Source organism: Chionomys nivalis, chromosome 15 (assembly GCF_950005125.1).
Source record: "Chionomys nivalis chromosome 15, mChiNiv1.1, whole genome shotgun sequence".
Lineage (NCBI taxonomy): Eukaryota > Metazoa > Chordata > Mammalia > Rodentia > Cricetidae > Chionomys > Chionomys nivalis.
The window spans coordinates 38,078,857-38,101,079 of record NC_080100.1 but is presented as its reverse complement, the minus strand read 5'-3'; the positions used below and the strand labels follow the sequence as shown (position 1 = coordinate 38,101,079).

The 22,223-nt window shown below is 41.2% G+C and overlaps 1 protein-coding gene across 4 annotated transcripts in view; it reads left to right on the top strand.

Moving 5' to 3' along the window:
* Positions 1-7,724, top strand: part of Ercc8 (ERCC excision repair 8, CSA ubiquitin ligase complex subunit) — a 38,270-nt gene extending 30,546 nt beyond the window's left edge. For all 4 annotated transcript variants that reach the window (XM_057790167.1, XM_057790171.1, XM_057790169.1 and 1 more), the window contains 2 exons: positions 2,188-2,271; positions 6,810-7,724. In XM_057790167.1, coding sequence (XP_057646150.1) covers positions 2,188-2,271; positions 6,810-6,878 — 153 coding nt within the window. In that variant the 3' untranslated portion in view covers positions 6,879-7,724. The remainder of the gene's footprint in view (positions 1-2,187; positions 2,272-6,809) is intronic.
* Positions 7,725-22,223: the final 14,499 nt, after the last annotated feature.

Sequence of the window (22,223 nt, the reverse complement as noted above, 5' to 3'; positions counted from 1 at the left end):
TCTGCCAGAGGCTGATGTAAGTATGCCTTTGCAGGACGAGATACTGAAATGACTAGTAAAGTATACCTTTGAATCAATGCAGCTCACATCATTTCTCACACTTATTTATTTGTGTGTGGAATGGCACATACGAGGGCATGCATATGGAGATCAGAGGATAACTTACAGGAATCGACCCTCTCCCTTCATCCTGTGGGACGTCAGGCTAAGCAGCAGGTGCCTTTCCTCACTGAACCACCTCAGCAACCCAAAATTTTTTAAATACTCACCTTAGTTACTTTTCTGCTCATGTGACCAAAATACATAACTGGAAGCAGCTTCCCAGGAGAACGGTTTGCTTGAGCTTACGATTAGAAAGGACACAGTTTGTAATGGCGAGGAAGTCAGGCTGCAGGGACACAATGCAAGTGGTCTCTGCCGCAGCCGGCAGAAGGCCGAGCAAGGTGAATGCTGACACTTGCTTGGCTCTTCTTCAGTCTAGGACCCAGTCTCCTGGCTGATAGCACCCACATTCATGGCGGTGCTTCCCTCAGCAAACAAACCTTTCTGGAAACACCCCCATAGGAACAACTACAAGTGTTTCAGTGTGTTTTCAGAGCCAGTCAAGTTTGCAGTGAAGATTGTCAGAGTACTGTGAATTTTGTTAAATGTCTTTACTTTTTTCTTTCAAAGACATTTTTCATTTCTGTTGGATCAAAGAAAACAGTCTTTCTGAGACACAAGCAAAATCTTAAACAAGATATTCTGACTACAAAGTATATAACATTCTTCTAGGAGGGAGCTTATTAGCAGAAAGGCCTAGGAGTCTGTTGGAACTGTACCAAGAAGGGTCTGGAGAGATGACTGCAGTTAAAACATTTGCTCCTCTTACAGCGGACCTGGGTTCAGTTCCCAGCACTCACACGGCAGCTCATAACCATCTGTAGCTCTGGTTTGGGAACCTGATGCCCTGTTGGCCTCCTCAGGTACATGGTACCTGACACACACGGTGCACATACATTCATATAGGCAAAACAACAGGACCAAATAAGCTGGGTGTGGTGACATAGACACCTGCACTCCCAGCATTCTGGATTCTTTTCAAGAGTTCAAAGTTGTGCTGGGCTACAGAACAAGTTTCAAACTAAAAACAAAATATTCTGAAACAGAGATTGCCAGACACCTGGACTGGTCTGTTACCTGGGAAATGCTCTGCCTGTTATGTTTTATTCTACTTTATTTTTGAAGCAAGGTCTCATATAAACCAGACTGTCCCCAAACTTGCTATGTAGCCGAGAGTAATCTCAAACTTCTGATCCTCCTGCTTCCAGTTCCCAAGTGCTGGGATTAAAGTCATGTGCCACTACTCACAGCCAAATACCACGTCTTTATCTGCTTCAGACTCAGAAAGATTGGGTCACTGAACACATCAGGAAACACTGCGTACTTAATTTACTGCATGACCAGAATGCTTTTAGTTTGTTGGGAAGGAGTGAGTGTTGTTCAGTGGGAGCAAACAGCATGTCCATTAAGACACTGACACACACATGTGCATCAGCCCACGACTCCTTCCATGTCCTGAATGTCTGCAGACAGAGTGGGGTCCTGAAGCTTTGGAAGAACAGCCGGGTAGCTGTAAGCTAAATGGAACTTTTGGCCTGTTTTTGTAGAATCTTGTTTTCTTCTTTGGAGTCATTATTGTTGATGCCTCAGTTTTTGTCAGAGAAAAAATATTGTACATTTTACTTTTTCTAACACTTAGAAATATGCTCATGAGTATTGAATGTCTATAAGATTGTCTCACTGTTTGTAAGCTCTAACGCTTGGCTCTATTTTAAAATATAAAGCTTCATATTATATTGGTTATTCCTGGGAAGATTCCAAGGGCAGTGGAGTGGAAACTCTCATTTATAGAAGGTACAAATTGGTATGATCTTTTTGGAGAATGAAATCTCAGGATATAACCAGAGCTTTGTAGTATTTCTAAAAAGTTTGCCTGTGTCATGCACAGAATTTAAAGACATTACATTTTTAAAAAACTGAGGAGCATCATCGTATTTTGTTTAATGAATAGAAATTAAATAAATGGAATTAATCTAAATTAATTAACCTACTTAGTCTGATCATTTCAAAAATTGATACAACTCATCTCCTCATTATACCAGCTTTAAATTGATCAACAATCAGTCTTTGCTTTCTGTATTACAGGAACTGTACAGTGGTAGCAGGGATTGCAATATTCTTGCTTGGGTACCATCTTTATATGAACCAATACCTGACGATGATGATGAAGTAAGTGGTATTTCTACCTACTGTGCAGTGATTGCTAATTATAAAAATTAGTCTTTTATTTGATGGGGGAGACTGTTAAAGCAGTTTTGGCTGTTTTCTGGTTGTACAGATAGTTTTTGCCACACATCCATTAAAATTCAGAAAAAGAGTAAAAAAACATAATTTCTCAATTTTAATTAGTAAAGATTTTTTATTTACTTTACTGTTTTTCCCTGGCATTGATTTTCCTTAGAGCAATAGTTAATTTATAGACACATAATTTAGAGTCTTCTCTCATTGAAATGATACAGTAGTCCCCATTCATATATGAGTAAGATTTGGAAACTTTTTTGTAGCGGGAGGGGTTGAGACAGGGTTTCTCTAAGTAGCTAGCCTTGGCTGTCCTGGAACTTACTCTTTAGACCAGGCTGGCCTCAGACTAACAGAGAGCCACTAACCTTTGTCTCCCAAGTGCTGGGATTACAGGCATATGCCACCATTGCCCAGCTACGAATTAGAAATATTTTTAATGATATGGTAATCTGTCATTTATATGTCATAGTTTAAGTATTTGTTTCTGCTGATTGTTTTAAACAACATCAATATAAATATATTTTCAAAAGTTGTTCATATTTCTAATTAGTTTTAGGATATACTCCTAAAAGTAGAGTTATCTCTTGTTGTTTGTTTGCTCCCTGTCTGGCTTTAAGCCACCAGGACAACTGTATTGTGGCCAGTACAGTTAATCTTCTCTTTGGCTATTCTGAAGAATTTGGGCTTCACAATGAGGGCTGCTTAGGGAGCTCTTCCTTCCGCAGAACTCCATACCACACTGATGATGGGGGCAACATTTACCCATGTCTGTTCACTGACAAGATCCACAGTCTACCAAGGTTGGAAGGCGAGCATAAGCCCTGGTTCCTCTCTAAGTGTTAAGGCCACATACCAGCTTTACCAGAGTCACCTGATGGCATTTGTCTAAGTTGATCCTGTGGTGGTAACACATGTCCCAGCATTAACTTGACCTTCTGGGTGCTTGTGGTGCTTCCTATTGGCTATGGCCCTAGCTCATGGAGTCACAGTGTTTCTGGATCTTCACCAGTTTGGATGGCATGGCAGCTGTGGAAAGGAAAGAGCTGGAATTGACTTTTGAGTTATTATTTATGACATTTTAAAAATCTGTCTTTTCACAATGTCAGTTCACACTTAGATCAGCAACCTCACAGTGACTATCTCAGGATGATATGACAGGGTGAATAAAAAGCCTTAGGTAAAGGTGTTAAACAGATGAGGCAAGAGCCCTGCCCTGAAGTAGCAGTAGCGTCTCTTACCTTAAATTTACAAAAAGTAGAGTATGAAAAAGTAGTATTTTTAAATTGAGTGCTAGTGCACGTATCAGGTTGTTAAACCAAAGTTGTTGTTAGGTTTCCTTTCGAACCAAGGCAGAATGCCTGAGGAGTGTTTCTCAGATTTTTAAGGAGTGTTTTAAGTCTACCTATAGAAATTGAAAGACCGTAGATGACAGGGACATTTTATGATCTTCAAATTTGTTGTTTAATTGTCAAACTGTTGTCTTATATCTGAGGAATGTGTCTGTTTGCTTTCACTCAGATTTTCTAATTGGCATGCTCAACTCAAGCCTATCTGTAGCTCCTAGGTACCTTTAGTTGCCAGGGATCTATAGGGACAGTACACTAGAGTTCTAATCTTACTTCTTATCAAGAATCCTAATTCCAGCTGAGTGTAGTGACTCATTCTTGTAATCCTAGCACTAAGGGGACTAAGACAGCTTGGGCTACAAAGCAAGATTCAGTCTCAAAACAAAACAAAACATTAGACATTAGCACAGTAAATGTTTGTATTTATTTTGTACTTGTGTAGATTTATCATTTGTTGACATGGAAAGCTCTGGGACTTTCCAGTAACATCTGAAACTTCTCAAGACGTGTCCCTGTGGTGCTGTTTTAATCCTTCTCATTATTTGGTTCTGTACTGGATCCCTTCTAAACCCAACTTTAGCTTCTCTATGCACAAAACTGCCAGTAAACCAGAAACCTGGTAAGGTAGGAGGGGTGTTCATGCATAGACTAGATGTCCACTAGGAGGAGATGTTGTAGAGAAAACCAAAGTAGAGGACTCTGAAATAGTAGTGTATTCAAGTCACCTGCAACATTGTTACTGTCTCAAATAGTAGTGTGTATTAAATCCACCTGCAACATTGTTACTGCCTCAAATAGTAGTGTGTATTAAATCCACCTGCAACATTGTTACTGTCTCAAAAAGCAGTATTAACTCCATCTGCAACATTGTTACTGTCTCAAATAGTAGTGTGTATTAAATCTGCCTGCAACATTGTTACTGTCTCAAAAAAGCAGTGTGTATTAAATCCGCCTGCAACATTGTTACTGCAGCTCTTGACCACAGGGTTGAAATTTTATTGATGATTGTTTTAGCAATAAAATATACTAGTAATATTATAATATATTCTAAATATTTGTTTACCACTGTAAGTAGTAAATATATGTGCAAATATGTCAAAATCTTATTTTTGTTTCCTTACCAAAGCAAAATAATTCATAATGAATGTTTCTGTTGAATTGTCAAATGAAATTAAAGTGACTAGTAGATTGCACATTGGGCTTCCATTGTGGAATTAGAAGACATGAGCTTTTTGTAGCTTTTATTCCTCAAGGATATTTTTGGTAGCTATCTAAGGTGGAGTTGAAAGTCTAAAGACAGGAGAGAAGTGTTATCTCTGAGCTTAAACCCATCCTGAGCAGTCTAGCTTAGTAGTTGTTAAGTCATCAAGTTCCTGAGTGGAACGATTACGACATGCTCCACAACACCCAGCTTCAAACAGCACCCTTGATAGAAGTCAGATTTGAACTGTAAGGAACTTCCCCCTTATTAATCTCGGGCATCACGAGATTCAGCAAACATTGGATCAAAGAGTAAATGAATAAATAGATTTCCAGCTTTCATCACTGCACTGGAAATGAGTGATTAGCTGTAGTTTGGTCATAGTTTTGATTTGGCCATTTGGAGGTAAGTGTAAGTGTAAATTTTTATTGTGTGTGTAGTGATGGTAGCCAGTAAGATTAGCCATGGCCTCTGGCCTGTTTAACAACTGCAGCATTCCTACATCACTATATTGTTTTCTAGCTAGTCTAGCTGGTAGAGGAAAATTACTGGGAACACTGGCTTTCCCATTTGAATTGTAAGATTCTGCCATGTTGATCCTAAGGTAGACCACATTCTTAAACATGACTTAAGGGTTACCTTCACAGAAGATGTTTCCCTACATTACAAAAGACAGTATATCTAAAATAATTTAACAGTAATCTTGCAATTTGTTAGCTATTGAAATCCGGATCATATCAAGTAGCCAGATGCAAAAGCTGCAATATAAGAAACAAACCTGATTCTTAATTCAAGAAGAAAAAAAAAGAGCATCTTTTAAGCCTTTGAAGTCATTTCCTTGAGATAAGAAACAAGTGAACTGACTTGATAATTCATTTAATTAAAATCTCTAGTTGTCAAATCTTTTCACTGATGGCTATAAGGTGGAAGAATATTGTGATTTTTTTTTCTTTACAGTTTTAAGTGAAAAATCCAAATAGTTTTAAGAAAAATCTCCCAGGGAAACCTCAGTGCTAGTTATTGCTCTTGCTACCGGTTTCCTGTAGTTTACCTATGCTTTAGACTTAGCTGTGTAGTAAGCCACAGTAACCTTTTATTACAAACTATAGTATTCAGCTGGGCTTGATGTCACATGCTTATCATTTTAGCCCCCGGGAGGATAAAGGGTGGTGCTTCCCACAAACTCAAAAGTCAGCTGAGCTGTAGGGCTGGAGAGACGGCTCAGTGGTTAAAAGCACTGGCTACTCTTCCAGAAGATGTGGGTTAGATTCCTGGCACCCACATAAGGTTCACAACCCTCTGTAGCCCCTGAACTGTGTTGAGTTTTGGGCCAGACTAGATTAAAGAGCCCAGAACTATGTGATGAGTTTTGTTTTGGGCCGGCCTAGACTACAGAGCAAGAACTGTCTTGGGGGGGTGGGGGGGAGCTTACATTATTATGATGGATGAAATAGTTCTCAGATTTTGGTATTTTTTATGTATGATGGTAAAGTTAATCCAGACAACACAAAGTTACCAGCATATGTATTCTGGACTGTCCAGTGTGCTGTGCGCATGCATCCAGTCTTAACACTTGCACGTCAGTGTTGTGCCTTCTCCACAGAGTTGGAGTACTGTTAAGTGTCGTGGCATAGCTCTATGGCTGTCTAGAAATACTGTGAACAGTGGCATAGCGTAGGTCTGCGCATGCGTAGAAATACTGTGAACAGCATTGTAGCAGATCTACACATGCGTGTGATCTGATTCCTTTGAGGAAAGCAGATTATTTTGGAAGAGTCAATTTTGTCAGTTGTAAATGAATTTACATTTTCTTTACATTACTTTTGTTTTTAGATTAACAGTAATATGGTTTCCAAATAATCTAATTGTTGTTAAACTAAAATTATGAAATACAAAAATAGATTCTTCTCTTTTTTTAGGCTACGACTAAATCCCAGTTAAATCCAGCGTTTGTGGATGCCTGGAGCAGCAGTGACGAAGAAGGGTGATTTAGCCAGTCTTTACTCCTTGTCCATCGGACCTCTACATCAGCAGCGTTCGTGCAGGCTTCGGCTTGGGGCTATTCTTTTGGTCACTGTTGTTTTTGAGACAAGGTCTCACTGTGTAGCCCTGGCTAGCCTGAAGCTAGGCTGGAATTCTGTGTGTAGACCAGACTAGACCCAAACTTGCAGCCATTCCTCTGCCTCTGCTTCCCACGTGCTGGGATTACAGATGTGTGTACCACATTGCTGTGTGTGTGTGTTTAATTTTTTTTTTTAACTCTTTAGCCAGTTTCTGAATTTGGGATGTTTACCTCTGTGTTTTAAAATGAGGTTAACATGTATAAAACGCTGAAATAAACTTCTCTGTGGTTTAATTATTGAAAACTTTTCTGTTTGAGCCCGTTTGCCTTGGTGTCAGATCAGCTGCTATGGGCACAGCACAGGAACAGAGGTCATTGTTCTCAGCCAGGCCTGTAGGTCTGCGGGTGAGTGTAAGATGTGTCTCAGCTCTGGATCCCCAGGCTGTGCTACCAGCCGTCCCCTTCCACCTCCAGGGGGATTTTTAACAAGGATAATTAGAAGAAAAGGTATTTTTGCAAAGGTAACATCGCAACTCTGTATTCTCTTATTGATAGCTCCATGTAATTGAGGTCTTCTAGCTTTCTGTCTGTTTACAGCTCATGTCTCCTACAGTCTGAATAGTGTATCACATGGGCAATCCCCTGACCACCTGTTACTTTCAAAGGGCAGCTTGTACTCAGTCCTCATTTCCTTCCTGTCAGACTCAGCAAGATCCTTGCTGGGGTCTGGATTAAACATGAAATGTTGTAATAAAATTTCTATTCTTCTCTCCTTTTCTGTGTCAACCCAGGAGCGATTATTATGAAGCGCCCCCCACTATGTGTGTGTGTATGTGTGTGTGTATGCATGTTCAGTAGGGATTGAACCCAGGGCCTCACGCATTAGGCAAGAGGACTACCACGAGGCTAAGGGCTCAGCCCCTCTGACGGTAATATTGCATTTCCTTTCTTCTTGATTCTTAGCGGCAGCAGAGTAGTGAAAGAGGGTTCTGTGAACTGGAGACTAAGTGTGATTGTTAGGTTTGAGTGCTAGTGCTGGGCCTAATATCTTACTTTACTGACCAAATGTTTTCTATGTGTCCTGGCTAGTTTTATGTCAACTTGATACAAGCCAGAGCCATCTGAAAGGTGAGAACCTCAATTTTACAAATACCTCCATAAGATGGAGTTGTAGATAGGCCTGTAGGGCAGTTTTTCAGTTTGTGGCTGCTGTGGAAGGGCCCAGCCCTTCTAAGCATTATAGATAATTTTTAAAAAGTAAAACTCCAAAAGGAACGTAATGGTCACCTAGGATCTTTCCAGGGTACCTGGGACTTAGGCATTCTCTGTGCTTGTCTATCACATGTATAATTTAAATACTGTCCTGTTTGCCATGATGCTATTGTAGAAACCGGGTCTTCTCAAACAAGTATCTCTCCCCCATTCTCCACACTTTTCCACAGTTGTATTGGTCTAGTGTGTATTCCTTTATATTACGATTCTATATAGACCTATGTCAACATATAAGATTTACTTGTTTTCACTAGATGAGATGGCATAATTCTGTCTAATTTTTTCAGATTCAGCATGTATAAACCCCTCTGTGTTGTTATAATGGAGTCATTATTTTTCCTAATCTCAGAATGTTTTAAATTGTGTTTTATACAGATTTTTTTAGACATTTCCCTGACTATATTTATAGAACACACACATAGATGTGTGTGTGTCTTGTATATACTGTGATCTGCATTATGTTTTCCTTAGGCATTAGATTTGAGCAGAAAACTTATTTATTGAATGTTTTTAACTTCCACATTTTGGGGGGGTGTATGAGATTTAGGGGATTGTGTGTGTGTGTGTGTGTGTATGGTTGTGTGTGTGTGTATGTGTGTGTGTTCTAGTTTCAGTTCTTTACTGCGATAAAATGCCCTGAACAAAGGCATTTTGGGAGAGAACACATTTATGTCAGTTAACAATCCCAGGTTAGAGTCCATCCCTGCAGGGAAGTCAGGACAGGAACTTCAAACAGCTGGCCACATCACATCCCAGGCAAGAAAAATGAGTGCACTACACCTTCACTGCACAGCTGAGGTTGAAATGACCTTTGTAGACTTGTCTTCTCTAAGTGAAATTCTTGTAATGCTGTACGTGTACGGTGACAATGACTAAGACTCACGTGAATGTGCTGACTGACAGGGAAGTAGAAACAGGGCCTTTGTAAGCTTGAGGCAAGCTTGGGAAATGGTGAATATTTTATTTACTTCTTTCATTTCCGATCAAATGCCTGACAAACAAAAGAGGAAGCGGTGACTCTAGCAGACAGTTTGAATGTACAGGCTGTCGTGGTGGGAAGGAGCAGGTTGTAGCTGCAGTAGCAGAAGCAGGAAGCAGGCAAGATGGCAGAGACAGGACAGGAAGCAGGGCCAGATAGAAACGTCAAGATCCCTCCCTGATGGTGAGCTCTACTTTCTCCCACTAGACTTCACCTTCCAAAGATTCTGCAATCTCCGAATAATAGCACCACCAGCTAGGGCCTAAATGTGTGAACATAGGAGCCCATGGGGGACATCTCACACTCTGTCACTGGTCTCTAAGTTCATGGCATCTCAATGCAAAATGCATTCAGTTCCACTTGAGAAGTCCCCAAACTCCTGCTTCAGCAATCGAAAGCCTAATATCTCTTCATCCCTGTAGTAAACAAGAAAGCATTCCCATTCCAAAGCTGATGGGGCCCTTCTTCCCCTTGGACCCTCAGGCATCTCTGCTTTTCTAAGCTCCTATGGAATTGGCCCAGTGAGTCCATTTGCAGCATTCAGAACTTCATTTTAACCCAGAACTCTAAACCGTTCACATTTCCCCTGCAAGTTTGTTCCAAAGTTCATAAAACATGATTAGTTCTGTGTCAGCAACAGCCTTAACACAAACTCTACCCTCAGTGCCAGCTGGGTTTTTAAGAATTGTTTCTATTATTTTCATTATGTGGGTATATGCAAGTGTGTGCGGATGCCTGCGGAGCTGCCCAGTTGTGTCTGATGCCCGTGGAACTGGAGTTTCAGGTAGTTGTGGGTCACCTAATGTCGATACTGAGAACCAAGCCTGAGTCCTCTAGAAAAAAATGCTCACAATCTTAACCACTGAGGCATCTCTCCAGCCCTAACTTTCCTGTAGTGGTTACTTTTCTCATCACAGTGACTAAATATTAACAAGAAAACCAAGGGGTGGGGAGCAGGGGAATGGATTGATTTAGCTCATTAAAGCAGTGCATTTAGATCACTCAAACCTTGCCAGAAATGGAGCAACAGAAGCCTGGTGCACAGGGGATATTACCTTCTTCCAACTGCAGAATGAACAACCACTTTGCCTGGCACTGTGTTCTAGATAGAGCAGGTTGCACCAGTGCTTGGAGGACAGAGGGACTGAGCACTAAGAAGTACTAGATTCATGGCCTATAGTCAACCGTTCAGTTGTGGATATGGCTTTTCCTTTCGTATCGGGTTTTTATGTGCACTGGTGTGTTGCCTGCATGTGTGTCTGTGTGAGGGTGCCAGATCCCCTGGAACTGGAGTTACAGACAGTTGTGAGCTGGGAATTGAACCTGGGTCCTCTGGAAGAACAGCTTGTGTTCTTAACTGCTTAGCCATCTTTCTGGCCCCTGGTTTTATTATTTTGAGACACAGTCTATCTAAGTATGCAGGCTGACCTTGAGCGTGCTGTGTACATAGCCCAATGTCTTAATTAAGCCAATTATGTTGAACATTTGTATCATTATTACTATTTGCTTTCCCTCTCTGCTCTTTCTTTAAACAGATATTGAAAGAGGTGGTGTGGGGGCAGTATGCAATATCAAATACGCAAATACACTCTTGGGAACTGCCTTAGGGTTTCTATTGCCGTGAAGAGACACCAGGACAACAGGAACTCTTATAAAAGGGACACATTTAATTAGGGCTTACTGACAGTTTCAGAGCTTTAGTCCATTTTCATCATGGCATGGTGGCATGTAAGCCGCCATGGTGCTGGAGTAGGAGCTGAGAGTTTCTGCATCTGGATCTTCAGGCGACAGGAAGAAAGAGCCTATGAGCTTGGAATAGGCATTTTGAAACCCTAAAGCCCACCCCCAGTGACACACTTTCTCCACCAAGGCCACACCTCCTAATCCTTTCAAATAGTGCCACTCCCTGGTGACCAAGTATTCCAATCTATGAACCTATGGTGGCCATTCTCATTCAAACCCTCACAGTCAGGCATCCCACTTGGATCCTGCTGCCTTAGCTTCCCAAGTGCTGGGGTTACAGACACATGCCACCATTCCCAGTTTTTTCTTGCAAAGAACATTTGAAGTTCCTTCTTAGCTACCTCAAGCCAATCTTAAATCTTGATTTCTAGAATTATTTCAAGTCATGTAAACATTTTTTGAGATAGAGTCTCATGTAACCCAGGTTGCCCTCCAAGTTTTTATCTGGCTCAGGATGACCATGAACTTCTGATGCTGCCAGGGACTGAAATTACAGGCATGTGCCCCCACACCTAGTATGTGTGGTGCTGAGATCAAACCCAGGGCTTCTTGCATGCAAGGCAAACACTCTCCCAATGGAGTTATAATCCAGTCCCTGTAATATAAAACATAACATGTCTTGATAGTTGTGTCAACAATAGTTTTAGATGTGGGGTGTATGGTTCTTTTCTCCACTGTCTGTTTCTAATCAGATAACTGATGATTCAAAACAGGGAAAAATAAGGCAAGCTGTTGTGATTTCTATCAGTATTATGTGTATTGGAATCAGCAAGTAAGCGCCCTGTGCACTCTTGGCACTGATGAAAAGTCCAGTAGCTTCTGCACTAGTTTATCGATTCAGCTCTCCTGGTTCATGCTCCCGAGGCATCCTCAGGAAGAGGGTGTCACCACCTTGACTGGATCTGTCATGTGGTCCTTGTGTCAGTGACCAGGTTCCTCAAGCTGTGCTTTATGCCTTGTGTTTGTCAGTGTTTATTTTGTAAACTTTGCCCAGCTGGCCAGTGGCCTTAGGCCTGGCTGGCTGTTTTGTTTCCTTGCCACTGGTGCTCAGCACTGGCTCAAGGGAATGACACAGGCCACTTCTCTTTGGTTTGTATTGTCCTTTGTAGCACAGGTTAGTAGCAGCCCCAAACTAGGGCCTGCTGATATCTTAGACAAATACCAGCAGGAGTAGAGAGCTAGGCCTGTGACTCGAGTTTCCCTCCCTGTCACATGATGCTCCATCAAAACTGCTGTGTGCATCTGGAATTCCTAAATAAATGCACTGTTCAAACCTGTACTTAAAGGATTGCTAATAAATCTCTGGAAATTGAGTTAATCATTTTTATCAATATTATAGTGTTATATTTTTTTGTATTTTGTATGCAATTTTTATTAGGGTTTTGGTAAGTACTATTGAAAAAAAGTTATTAAAAATAACAGTGGCAGGCCAGGCAGTACTTGGAAGGCGGGGGCAGGTGGATCTTTGTGAGTTTGAGGCCAACCTGGTCTACAGAGCTAACTCTAGGACAGCCAGGGCTACACAGAGAAACCCTGTCTTGAAAAACCAAACCAAAAGAGAAGGAAGGAAGGAAGGAAGGAAGGAAGGAAGGAAGGAAGGAAGGAAGGAAGGAAGGAAGGAAGGAAGGAAGGAAGGAAAGAAAACAATGTCAATAGCAACAACAACAAAAAAAGCAAACCAAACAAATAAAAAAACAGTGATAGGACTGGAAGATGGCTCAGCAGTTAAGAGCATTTGCCACTCTTTGAGACGGCCTGAGTTCAGTTCTCAGCACCCACTTCAGGTGGCTCACAACCCCTATAACACCAGGTCCTGGGATCCAGAACTCTTTTCTTGGACACTTGTACACACATGATGTAATACATACACGCATGTGTGTGCATGCACACACATAAATAAAAATAAATACTTAAAAATAGTGGTCACTATATAAATTGGAAAATATTAAAGTTATTTTAAAATTATAATAGATTCCTCAAGAAAGAAGAAGTAACTAGATGTGACACCTGTAACCTCAGTTCCTAGTTAGGACAGAAAGATTAGGATTTGAATGCCAGCCTGAGTATTGAGTGAGGTGGTAAGGGTGGGGCTAGACTGGAGAGGAAGGAAGGAAGGAAAGGAAGGAAGGAAGGAAGGAAGGAAGGAAGGAAGGAAGGAAGGAAGGAAGGAAGGAAGGAAGGAAGATAAGAAGGCCTGAGAAACTAGGTCAGAGAACTAGAATAAAAAATTATTAAAACTCATTTTTTTTCTAAAATCACTCATTGTGAGATTTTAAAAGCATTTAAAATGTATTCAGTGTGAAATGCATAGAGATTTATGAATAATTAAAGTTCATTGAAGATAAGGGTGAAGGAATTACCTTATATTGAATGAATACTGAGACCGAATCCTAAAGCAGTTAGCTAACTCTGTCTCTGTCTCTCTCGGGGTGGTATGGGGTTGATGGACATGCAGGCATATGTGAGTAGGTGCTTACAGAGACCACAGGTTGCCTTACCCAATCTCCACCTTATGGTTTAAGACAGAGTTACTGATTCTGCTGCATTAGGTGGTCACCACGCTGTAGGGATCTGCCTGCCTCCACCTCCTCACCACTGGGATTGCAGGTGTCAAGTGCCACATCCAGATTTTCAGGCCCTGGGGTCTGAACTCCTTTCCTTATACTTGTGCCACAAACCATTTCCTGACTGAGCCCTCTCCCTAGCCCCCTAGATGAATTTCTAATGTCTTCATCTGAATTATAGGGTGGCCACTGATGAACTGACTTTGTAAGTTAACATATTAAGCTAGGATACTCATTTGTAGAAGGGAGTAAACACATCTTATGAAGTCATAAAAAGAAAGCGTATTTCTGACATACAAAAGCACTCACCTAGTAGATTTCTTATTTTAAACTTCACGAGTATCAGGTTGTACCATCCTGTGAAAATTTATTTGGGTCTTATCTCAAGATGATCTGGATTTTCTTTGTCTTGCTGTCCCTTTCAGACTGTAAATATTTCCATGAGAGCAAAGATTGTATCTGTTTTGCTTATTACCACATCAAAAGCACTTACATTTTTACATTTTTCTGCAACACCTGAGATCAGTATTAACTTTTTTCAAACGAATTCTGTATGTTGGACAGATGGTTCAGTGGTTAAGGGTATCTGTTGTCCTTGCAGGGGACCACCTAGAAGGTAAGTGAGCACCAAGTCTCTCACCTGGAAGGAAATGCCAAGTAACACTTGGCTCAAATTCCATTGACCAGAAGTTAATTTCCGTGACCAAGTGTAAAATGGGAGGAAGGCTGGGAAATACCACTTGCATTGTGCTCAGAAGAATGGAAACAATCTTGTGAATTGTTAGCTACATCCTTGAATGGGCATGTGCTTCATTTGTTTCTGTTTTTATTTTCAATTTAATGTTTGAGACTTTCATACTAGCATTGTAGTGTATTTTGAACAATTCACTCTGTCCTCCCCCTCCAACTTCTTCCATGCCCCTGCTCTCACCTTTCCATCCACTGACTTTGCTTAGTGCTGTCAGCGTGTGCATGGATACAAGGCCATCCACTGGAGCATGGGAACCCTACCAGGGGCTGCATCCCAGGGGGAAATGTACTCCCCACCCCCACTCCAGCAACCACCATTTGGCAATCTAGTGTTGGGATTTCGTGATCTCCTCGCTGACTCATGCTGGACTTTTGGCTGACTTGATCTTATGCGGGCCTTGTGCATATAGTCACAACACTGTTTCACAGCATTCCTTAGCTACCTCTTTCGCTCTGATCTCTGAGCCCTGGGGGAAGGAGATATGATCCAGATGTGATCCAGAACTGAGCCTTCCACAGTCCCTTATCCTCTGTATTTTGACCAGGTGTGAGTCTCTATCAATCACCATCTCCTACAGAAAAAGGCTTTTCTAAGGGTTGAGAGCTGCCCCACGTACACCATCAAGACATTGGGCTCTTGATTTTCAATGCACCAAGAGCTCACTCCCTTCTAGATTCTAAGTCATAAAGGGCCACCATTGTCACCTATTGTAACACCTTAAGCCTTTTGAACAAATCTAATCTTTCGTTGTCCTGGCATAGAAGAAGAAAGTTGAAATAAGTTAGCTGTAACTGAATGACACAAATTTTGCTTTGGAGTAGTAAGTCACATTTCTCTTCCTCCTCCTCCCTCCCTCCATTCCTTCCTCCTCCTCTTTCTATATATCTCTTTTTTGACATAGGGTCTCAAGTCGGCGTTGAACTCACTATGTAGATGAGGGTCACCTTGACTATTTCTCCTATCTCACAAGTACTGGGATTATTGCCGTGAGTCATGTGTCCCTGGTTTATGTAGTGCTGGGGATCAAACCCAGGACTTTGTGTGTGCTTAGGCAAGCATGCTAGCAACTGAACTATATCCCTGACCCTTAGAGTGGTTTATCTATGTATCTGGAAATAGAGAACTCATTTGAAATGCATTAAAATAGGTATGTAAAAATCAACAGCAAAGATACTGCCTTTTAAATTACACCCATGGGCACAGTCAGTGCTTAATGGTCGGTGCCAAAGAAAATGAATACTAGAAAACAACTTAGGAATTCCTGGTTACTTAGGAATTCAGTCACTGGTCTGTATATACCCATCTCCACTGTCTGATTTTCAGAACTGGCCTCTGTTGTCATTTATACCAAGTGACCAATGAACAACAACCACATGCCTAAGATAAAGAGAACAGCTCTGAATTTGCACTTTAATCAAAGGTAATATTCTTTGGACAATTTAGGAAAACTTGAATACATAGTCTTGTTTGTGATCAAGGTTCACACAAACTTTTTAAGAAAAGATTTCTTTATTTTTATGTGCATTGATGTTTGGTCTGCACGTAAGTCTGTGTGAGGGTGCCAGATCCTCTGGAACCGGAGTTGCAGATGGTTGTGAGCTGTCATGCGGATGCTGGGAAATGAACCCCGGTCTCTGGAAGAGCAGCCAGTGCTCTTAACCACTGAGCCATCTCTCCAGCCCATCACACATACTTTTTAATCAGTGACTCTGGGTGCCTCTTCCTGCTTAGTGATCCTACTGTTATTGGAGTAGTGGAAATGTGGTCTGGTTATGTTCCTTTAAACTCAAGTGGTAACACCTTTTCAACAGTGTTCTGGCATTTAGAGGTGGAGGCTTGGGGAACTGATTAGATGTTGAGATGAAGAGCCCCAGCGAAAGGAGCATCTTTTAAAAGGGTTCCAGAGAGCTGCCATGCCTCCTCTACTAACATGAGCCCAGCAAGAAAGTCCCATAAAGTGAAGTCTACAGACACCAAATTGACAGTTTCTTGTTCCTGGCCTTAGCATCCAGACATTTGTGAGTAAATTTCTGTTTATAACCTTCCTAGTGTATGATGTCTTGTGAAAGTAAAGTTAAACTTAGGCTAAGACAATTTTTTAAAAAAAATATTCAAATGCTATAAAAATACAAAACAGCATATGACTTATAAATAATATCGTATCTGATAATCTGTTGGTAAGAATGTCTTTTGGCTGAGTGTAAGTTAGTGGGGGAGCATGTGCTTTGCATGCACATGACTCTTGAGTTGAAAGGAGTGTGTCCTCGGTTGATCCTCTTACCCCAAACTGATGAACATTTTCCAAAATTGTAATGATAGTCAAAGGAATAATTTTCCAGAGTTTAGTAAGAAATTACATAGTTACCTCAGTGCTTATTAAAATAATAAGCTTACAAAACATGAACATAGTACAAATGAATTTCCCCCAGTAAGATAGATTCCCCATATCTTCTGATTATGTGAACTTATAGAATATACTAAACATCAGTTAACTGTCTACATTAAACTTACAGAGCAGGGTACAATGCAAATAACAAAGTGTGTGGTAATAAATTTGAAAAAACAGAACTAATAAAGTTTTAAAGCATAAATATGATAATGCTTTCCTAATTACTTATTGTAAATACTTGTTTCAGTTATAGCATTAAAATGTAGCTTTCCTTGATGGTGCATTGCTGGCCATTGGTAAGAAACAAATTATGATAACAGTTCTATTTGAAAAGGTCTGTATCACAAAATGTAGAAGATTATAAGTGACTATTTGTTGGATTTCCCCCATCCCATCCAGTACGTTGTGGCATCAAGATAAATTGACTAAATAAACTTTCAGATGATATAGGGAGGACAGGAAGCATTTTAATGGCATTTGAAATCCAATTAGTCAAAGTTAATCTCAAGTTCACTTGTGGTAATTCCTCACAGATGAAAGACATGTTTATTCAGTTTCAAAAGACTGGAGTTTGTGGGAAGATTGTTACAGTAGTAACTGTCATTTAAAAGAAAGTATCTCCCCATATCTCACATCTAGCATGAAAATTTAGTATTTTTTAACTGCATTAACAGGACTACCCCAAAGGAAATGATTTGTCTGAGGTTCATAGTTTGTGTCAGTAGCCTACAGTAAAAATGCAGTGAAGCATCTGAGCCCGACAGGCTGGAGAGAAATGGAGAGAAATGCCTCAATGAGGCTGGGCTACCTGTTGTGGGATGTGTCTAGAACATTGCCGTTACATTCTTCTGATGACAATACCAAAGTTATCTCCGTGTGTGGAAGATATACGCAGGGACTCATCTGAAGGCACTTAAGCAGCAAGTTGACACGTGTACACACTTATTTGGCATTTACAGTGTGTATGCTACTCTCTTAGGCAACAAGGATGCAAAAGGAAGTTAGAAAGTCTCTTCCCTGAAGATTCCAATAACTTAGTTGGGTAGGCAATAAGACACAGCAGGAGATACAGGTTACACAGCTTGTTAAAGTGTATTGAGTAATATCTGTATCCGAACCATGTAGAGTATGTGTGGAAATGCTGGTTTGCCCTTCAGGGCTACTAAATCATCATCCCCGATTTAGTGTGTGTGTGTGTGTGTGTGTGTGTATATTAGATAAGGACTTGCTGTATATCCCAATCAATGGTGGTCCTCCTGTCTCAGCCTCTAAGTGCTGGAATTACTAAGTGTGCCTCACTACAACCAGATCCAGAAGTTTGCATTTTAAAAACCTTGTGACCCTGGCTCTCAGTAAAGTTCAATGGTCATCGGTAAAATTCAGTTCATAAGTAACTAGTGTAGAATAAGAAGTAACCAGTATTCAGTTGTCTCTCAGTGGATGAAAAATGAACAGAAATAAAATTTTATTTATTCCCAAGGGTTGTCATTAACTAAAGATAAGCTTTAAAAGAATCAATATCCAAGTTAATAAAATGAGAGTTTAGGGAAAACAAAAGACACAGCATTACACAAAAACGAATAATGTTCTAGAGTTAACAAGACGACACAGCGGGTAAAGGTGCCATCATACAAGGCTGATAACTTGAGTTCAATCTCTGGAGTCCACCCACAGTGGAAGAGAAGAACAGGATGTTGTTCTGTGGCCTTGGTTACACCATGGCTCATCTATCTGCATGTGCACAGAATTTTAAATCTGATAATTAGTGATGTTTTTAAATTTACAACTGAACAGTATAATTAAAATACGCATAAAGCTTCTATTTGCAGATTAATTTAAAGGAGCAGTAATAAATACAAATCTTCCTATGAGCAATTCAGACAGAATATGAGAAAGACAAAAACAGGGAAAACGAAAACTTTAACCAAGAAGCTAGCAAGACTGAAGAGATGCTCAGTGGTTAGGAACAGGAGCTGCTCTTTCAGAGGACTGGGGTTCAGTCTCCAGTCCTCACACGGCAGCTCATGGCCATCTGTAAGTCCCGCCCTGTGGGGCTAATATTCTCTTCTGGGCCTTCACGGATACCAGGTACACATATAGTACACAGATATGCATTTTGACAAAACACTCACATGCACAAAATTATTTAAAGAACAAAACAAAAGCTAGGCATGGTGGCATATATCTAAAATCTCAACTTGCAGAGGCGGAGGTGCAAGGATCTGAGGTTTGAGGTGAGCCTGGGCTACGCAGTGAGATCTTGTTTTAAGAAAAGATGGTTTTCAGAAATGAAGAAATAGTAAATATGTTTATATCTGGGCTCATCTCATTAGTCTAAAGAGACCAAATTATCTTTATACATTTAGGGCAATTGAGATAAAAAAAAAAAATCATAGACCTTAGCTTTTCAGTAGAAAACGTTCTTCGTTGCAGCAGCACACCTGATAAGCATAGAGATCACAGGCTGACAGCTTGCTATATCTCACCTCCAACACAGCATGACGTCATACCTAAGCATAGAGATCACAGCCTGCTACATCTCACCTCCAACACAGCATGATGTCATACCTAAGCATAGAGATCACAGCCTGCTACATCTCACCTCCAACACAGCATGCCATCATACCCTCCCCTTCTGTCTACTGAACCTAGCATCATTTGCCTCTTTTGTGGGTGCTGGTAGGGAGGTTCACTGCATTAACTATGTGAGTGGTACCTGGAGCTGATATGTGTGTGTGTGCTATTGCTTTTATCAAAAGACTATACCCCTGAAATGTTTTTCAAGGAGCTGCTTAAATAAATTGTGGTTGAGGCCGGGTGGTGCTGGCGCACGCCTTTAATCCCAGCACTCGGGAGGCAGAGGCAGGCGGATCTCTGTGAGTTCGAGACCAGCCTGGTCTACAAGAGCTAGTTCCAGGACAGGCTCCAAAACCACAGAGAAACCCTGTCTCGAAAAACCAAAAAAAAAAAAAAAAAAAAAAAATTGTGGTTGAGTCATACAATGTAGATGTAAAAGGTGAATAAATTGTTTTTATGGAAGTATCGTCAAGATACACTGTTTATTAAGGGAAAAAGAGGAATATGCCACTGTGCCAAGTTTTCCAGTATTTGTATTTTTGAAAAGGACAGAGACAAAAATTGTTTGTATCGTCTCTCATATGAATTGCCAACATCTCTGAAAAGATAAAAAGAATGAATGGAGAAAAGACAGGAGGGAGGTTTTCATTATGTGCACCAACAACTTTCAAAGTTGTAGTGTGTGTGTGTATGTGTGTGTGCCCATCTATTTTTCAATAGTGTATGTGTGGGTGGTTTGCTTGCATGTATGCATATGCCGATGTAGACATAAAAGGACACCTTCTGGAAGTCAGTTCTCTCTTTTCACCATGTGGATACAAAAAACCAAATTCAGGTCATTGGGCTTGGTGGGGCATGCCTGTACTGGCTAAGTCAACTCTCCAACCTTATATACTTGTATGAAGTACATGACTGACTGTTTATTTAAAAATAAGGAAAATTTGCCAGGCAATGGTGGTGCTTGCCTTTAATCCCAGCACTCGGGAGGGAGAGGCAGGCGGATCTCTGAGTTCAAGGCCAGCCTAGTCTACAAGAGCTAGTTCCAGAACAGGCTCCAAAGCTACAGAGAAACCCTGTCTCAAAACAAAACAGAATAAATGGACAATTTTTAAATAATCCAGATATCAAATATCTAAACTGAATGATAAAAATATCAATTTTAGAAGATAAAGTGAATGAACTCATGAAATGACATTCAGTGTCTCTGAGCATGTGCATTAAAACCACAGTGAGATGGCAACTCACATCTCTCAGACTGGTAAAAATGTAAGGTCTGAGGTCATGAGATAGCACTGGGGAGCAGGAGGCAGGAGAAATATGTTTGAGGACAGCCTGGGCTACATCACAAGTCCCGCTCCCCGTCCCTGTTGTGTAGTGAGTCTCAGAAACGCAGCAAAGCGCATCAGCCTTCTGTCACCTAGGCAGGTCCCCACCTCAGAAGTCCCATGCCCTGCCTGTCTTCGTGGTGCTTGTCACAACCTGAACACAATGTATTCTCTTGCCTGGTTATGCATTAACTTTCTTGTAAGCTGCAGTGGGAACGAATGTTCTGTCCCTGAGAGAATGGTTTTAGTTTGTTTTGTCAGCCTCCAAATCTTCAGATCCTGGGGAAAAAGTAACAATGATCAAATTTGTTTAAAATTAATGCAACTAGTTAAGTTCTCCCGAGTTTAAAATTTCCTTTCAGATAGAAACGGGGGCAGACACATGATGATGTCTCTAATTTCCAAAGGATTTTTCAAGTCTGGTAACATGGAAGAAAAGCTCAAACAAGGATTCTTTTGTTTCTTTGTTTATTACCGTCCAGCACTGAACTCAGGGGCTTATGCGTGCTAGGCAAGTGCTTTCTCTCTGAGCTACAGGGAAATCTTCAGCTTCCTAGCCTTGCAGTCAAACTTGCATGGTTTGGGCGTTGTCTTCTCACTGACTACTCAGTGGGAGCCCCCAAAGCTTTATGTCAATCACTGAAACCTCATTAAAAATTTTTATTTACTCTTCTCTCATACAATATACCCTGACCAAAGCTTCCCCTCCCTCTACTCCTCCCAGTTCCCCCCACCTCCCCTATCTCCTAGATCCACACCCCATCTTTCAGCAAAGAGCAGACCTCCCAGGGATAGCAACCAAACATGGCACAAGATACAATAAGACCAGGCACAAATCCCTACATCAAGGCTAGCCAATGCAACCCAGCAGGAGGGAAGGGGTCCCAAAAGCACGCAAAAGAGGCAGAGGCACCCCCACTCCCTAAACACCAGCTAACAATCATAGCATACGCAGAGGATGGAGTGCAGACCCATGAAGGCTCCATGATTGCGACTTCAGTCTCCATGAGTCCTGCTTAGTTGATTCAGAGGGCTGTGTTCTCCAGGTGTCCTTTACCCACCTGTGTCCCATAATTCCTCCTCCCCCCTCTTCTGTAGGGTACTCTGAGCTCCAATGGGCAGGGTGGTGGTGGAGCACGCCTTTAATCCCAGCACTCAGGAGGCAGAGGCAAGTGGATCTCTGTGAGTTGGAGGTCAATCTGGTCTACAAGAGCTAGTTACAGGACAGGCTCCAATGCTACAGAGAAACCCTCTCTCAAAAAACAAAACAAAACAAACAAACAAAACCCGAGCTCCAGTGGAAGGAGACCTCCAACTTGGGTTTTCTCTCTCTCTGCCTAATGTTTGGCTGCACTTTATCCCATCAGCTGCCAGAGGTAGCCTCTTTCAACGACTGGACTAGGCACCAATCTATGAGTATAGCAGAACATCATTAGGACTCATTTCATTTATTTATTTCATTTTTGCCAGTCGTGTTTGGTTCTACCCTGTCTCCCAGCCTCTGGTTCCTGATTATCCAGGCAGTGTCAGGCATGGGTCCCCTTTCCTAGAGTGGGTCTCAAACCAGCCTTTGGTTGGCTACTCCAAGTTCTGCACCACTGTTGTCTCAGCACATCTTTCAGGGAGGACAGATTATAGGCTGAAGGTTTTGTGGCTGGGTTGGTGTCCCCC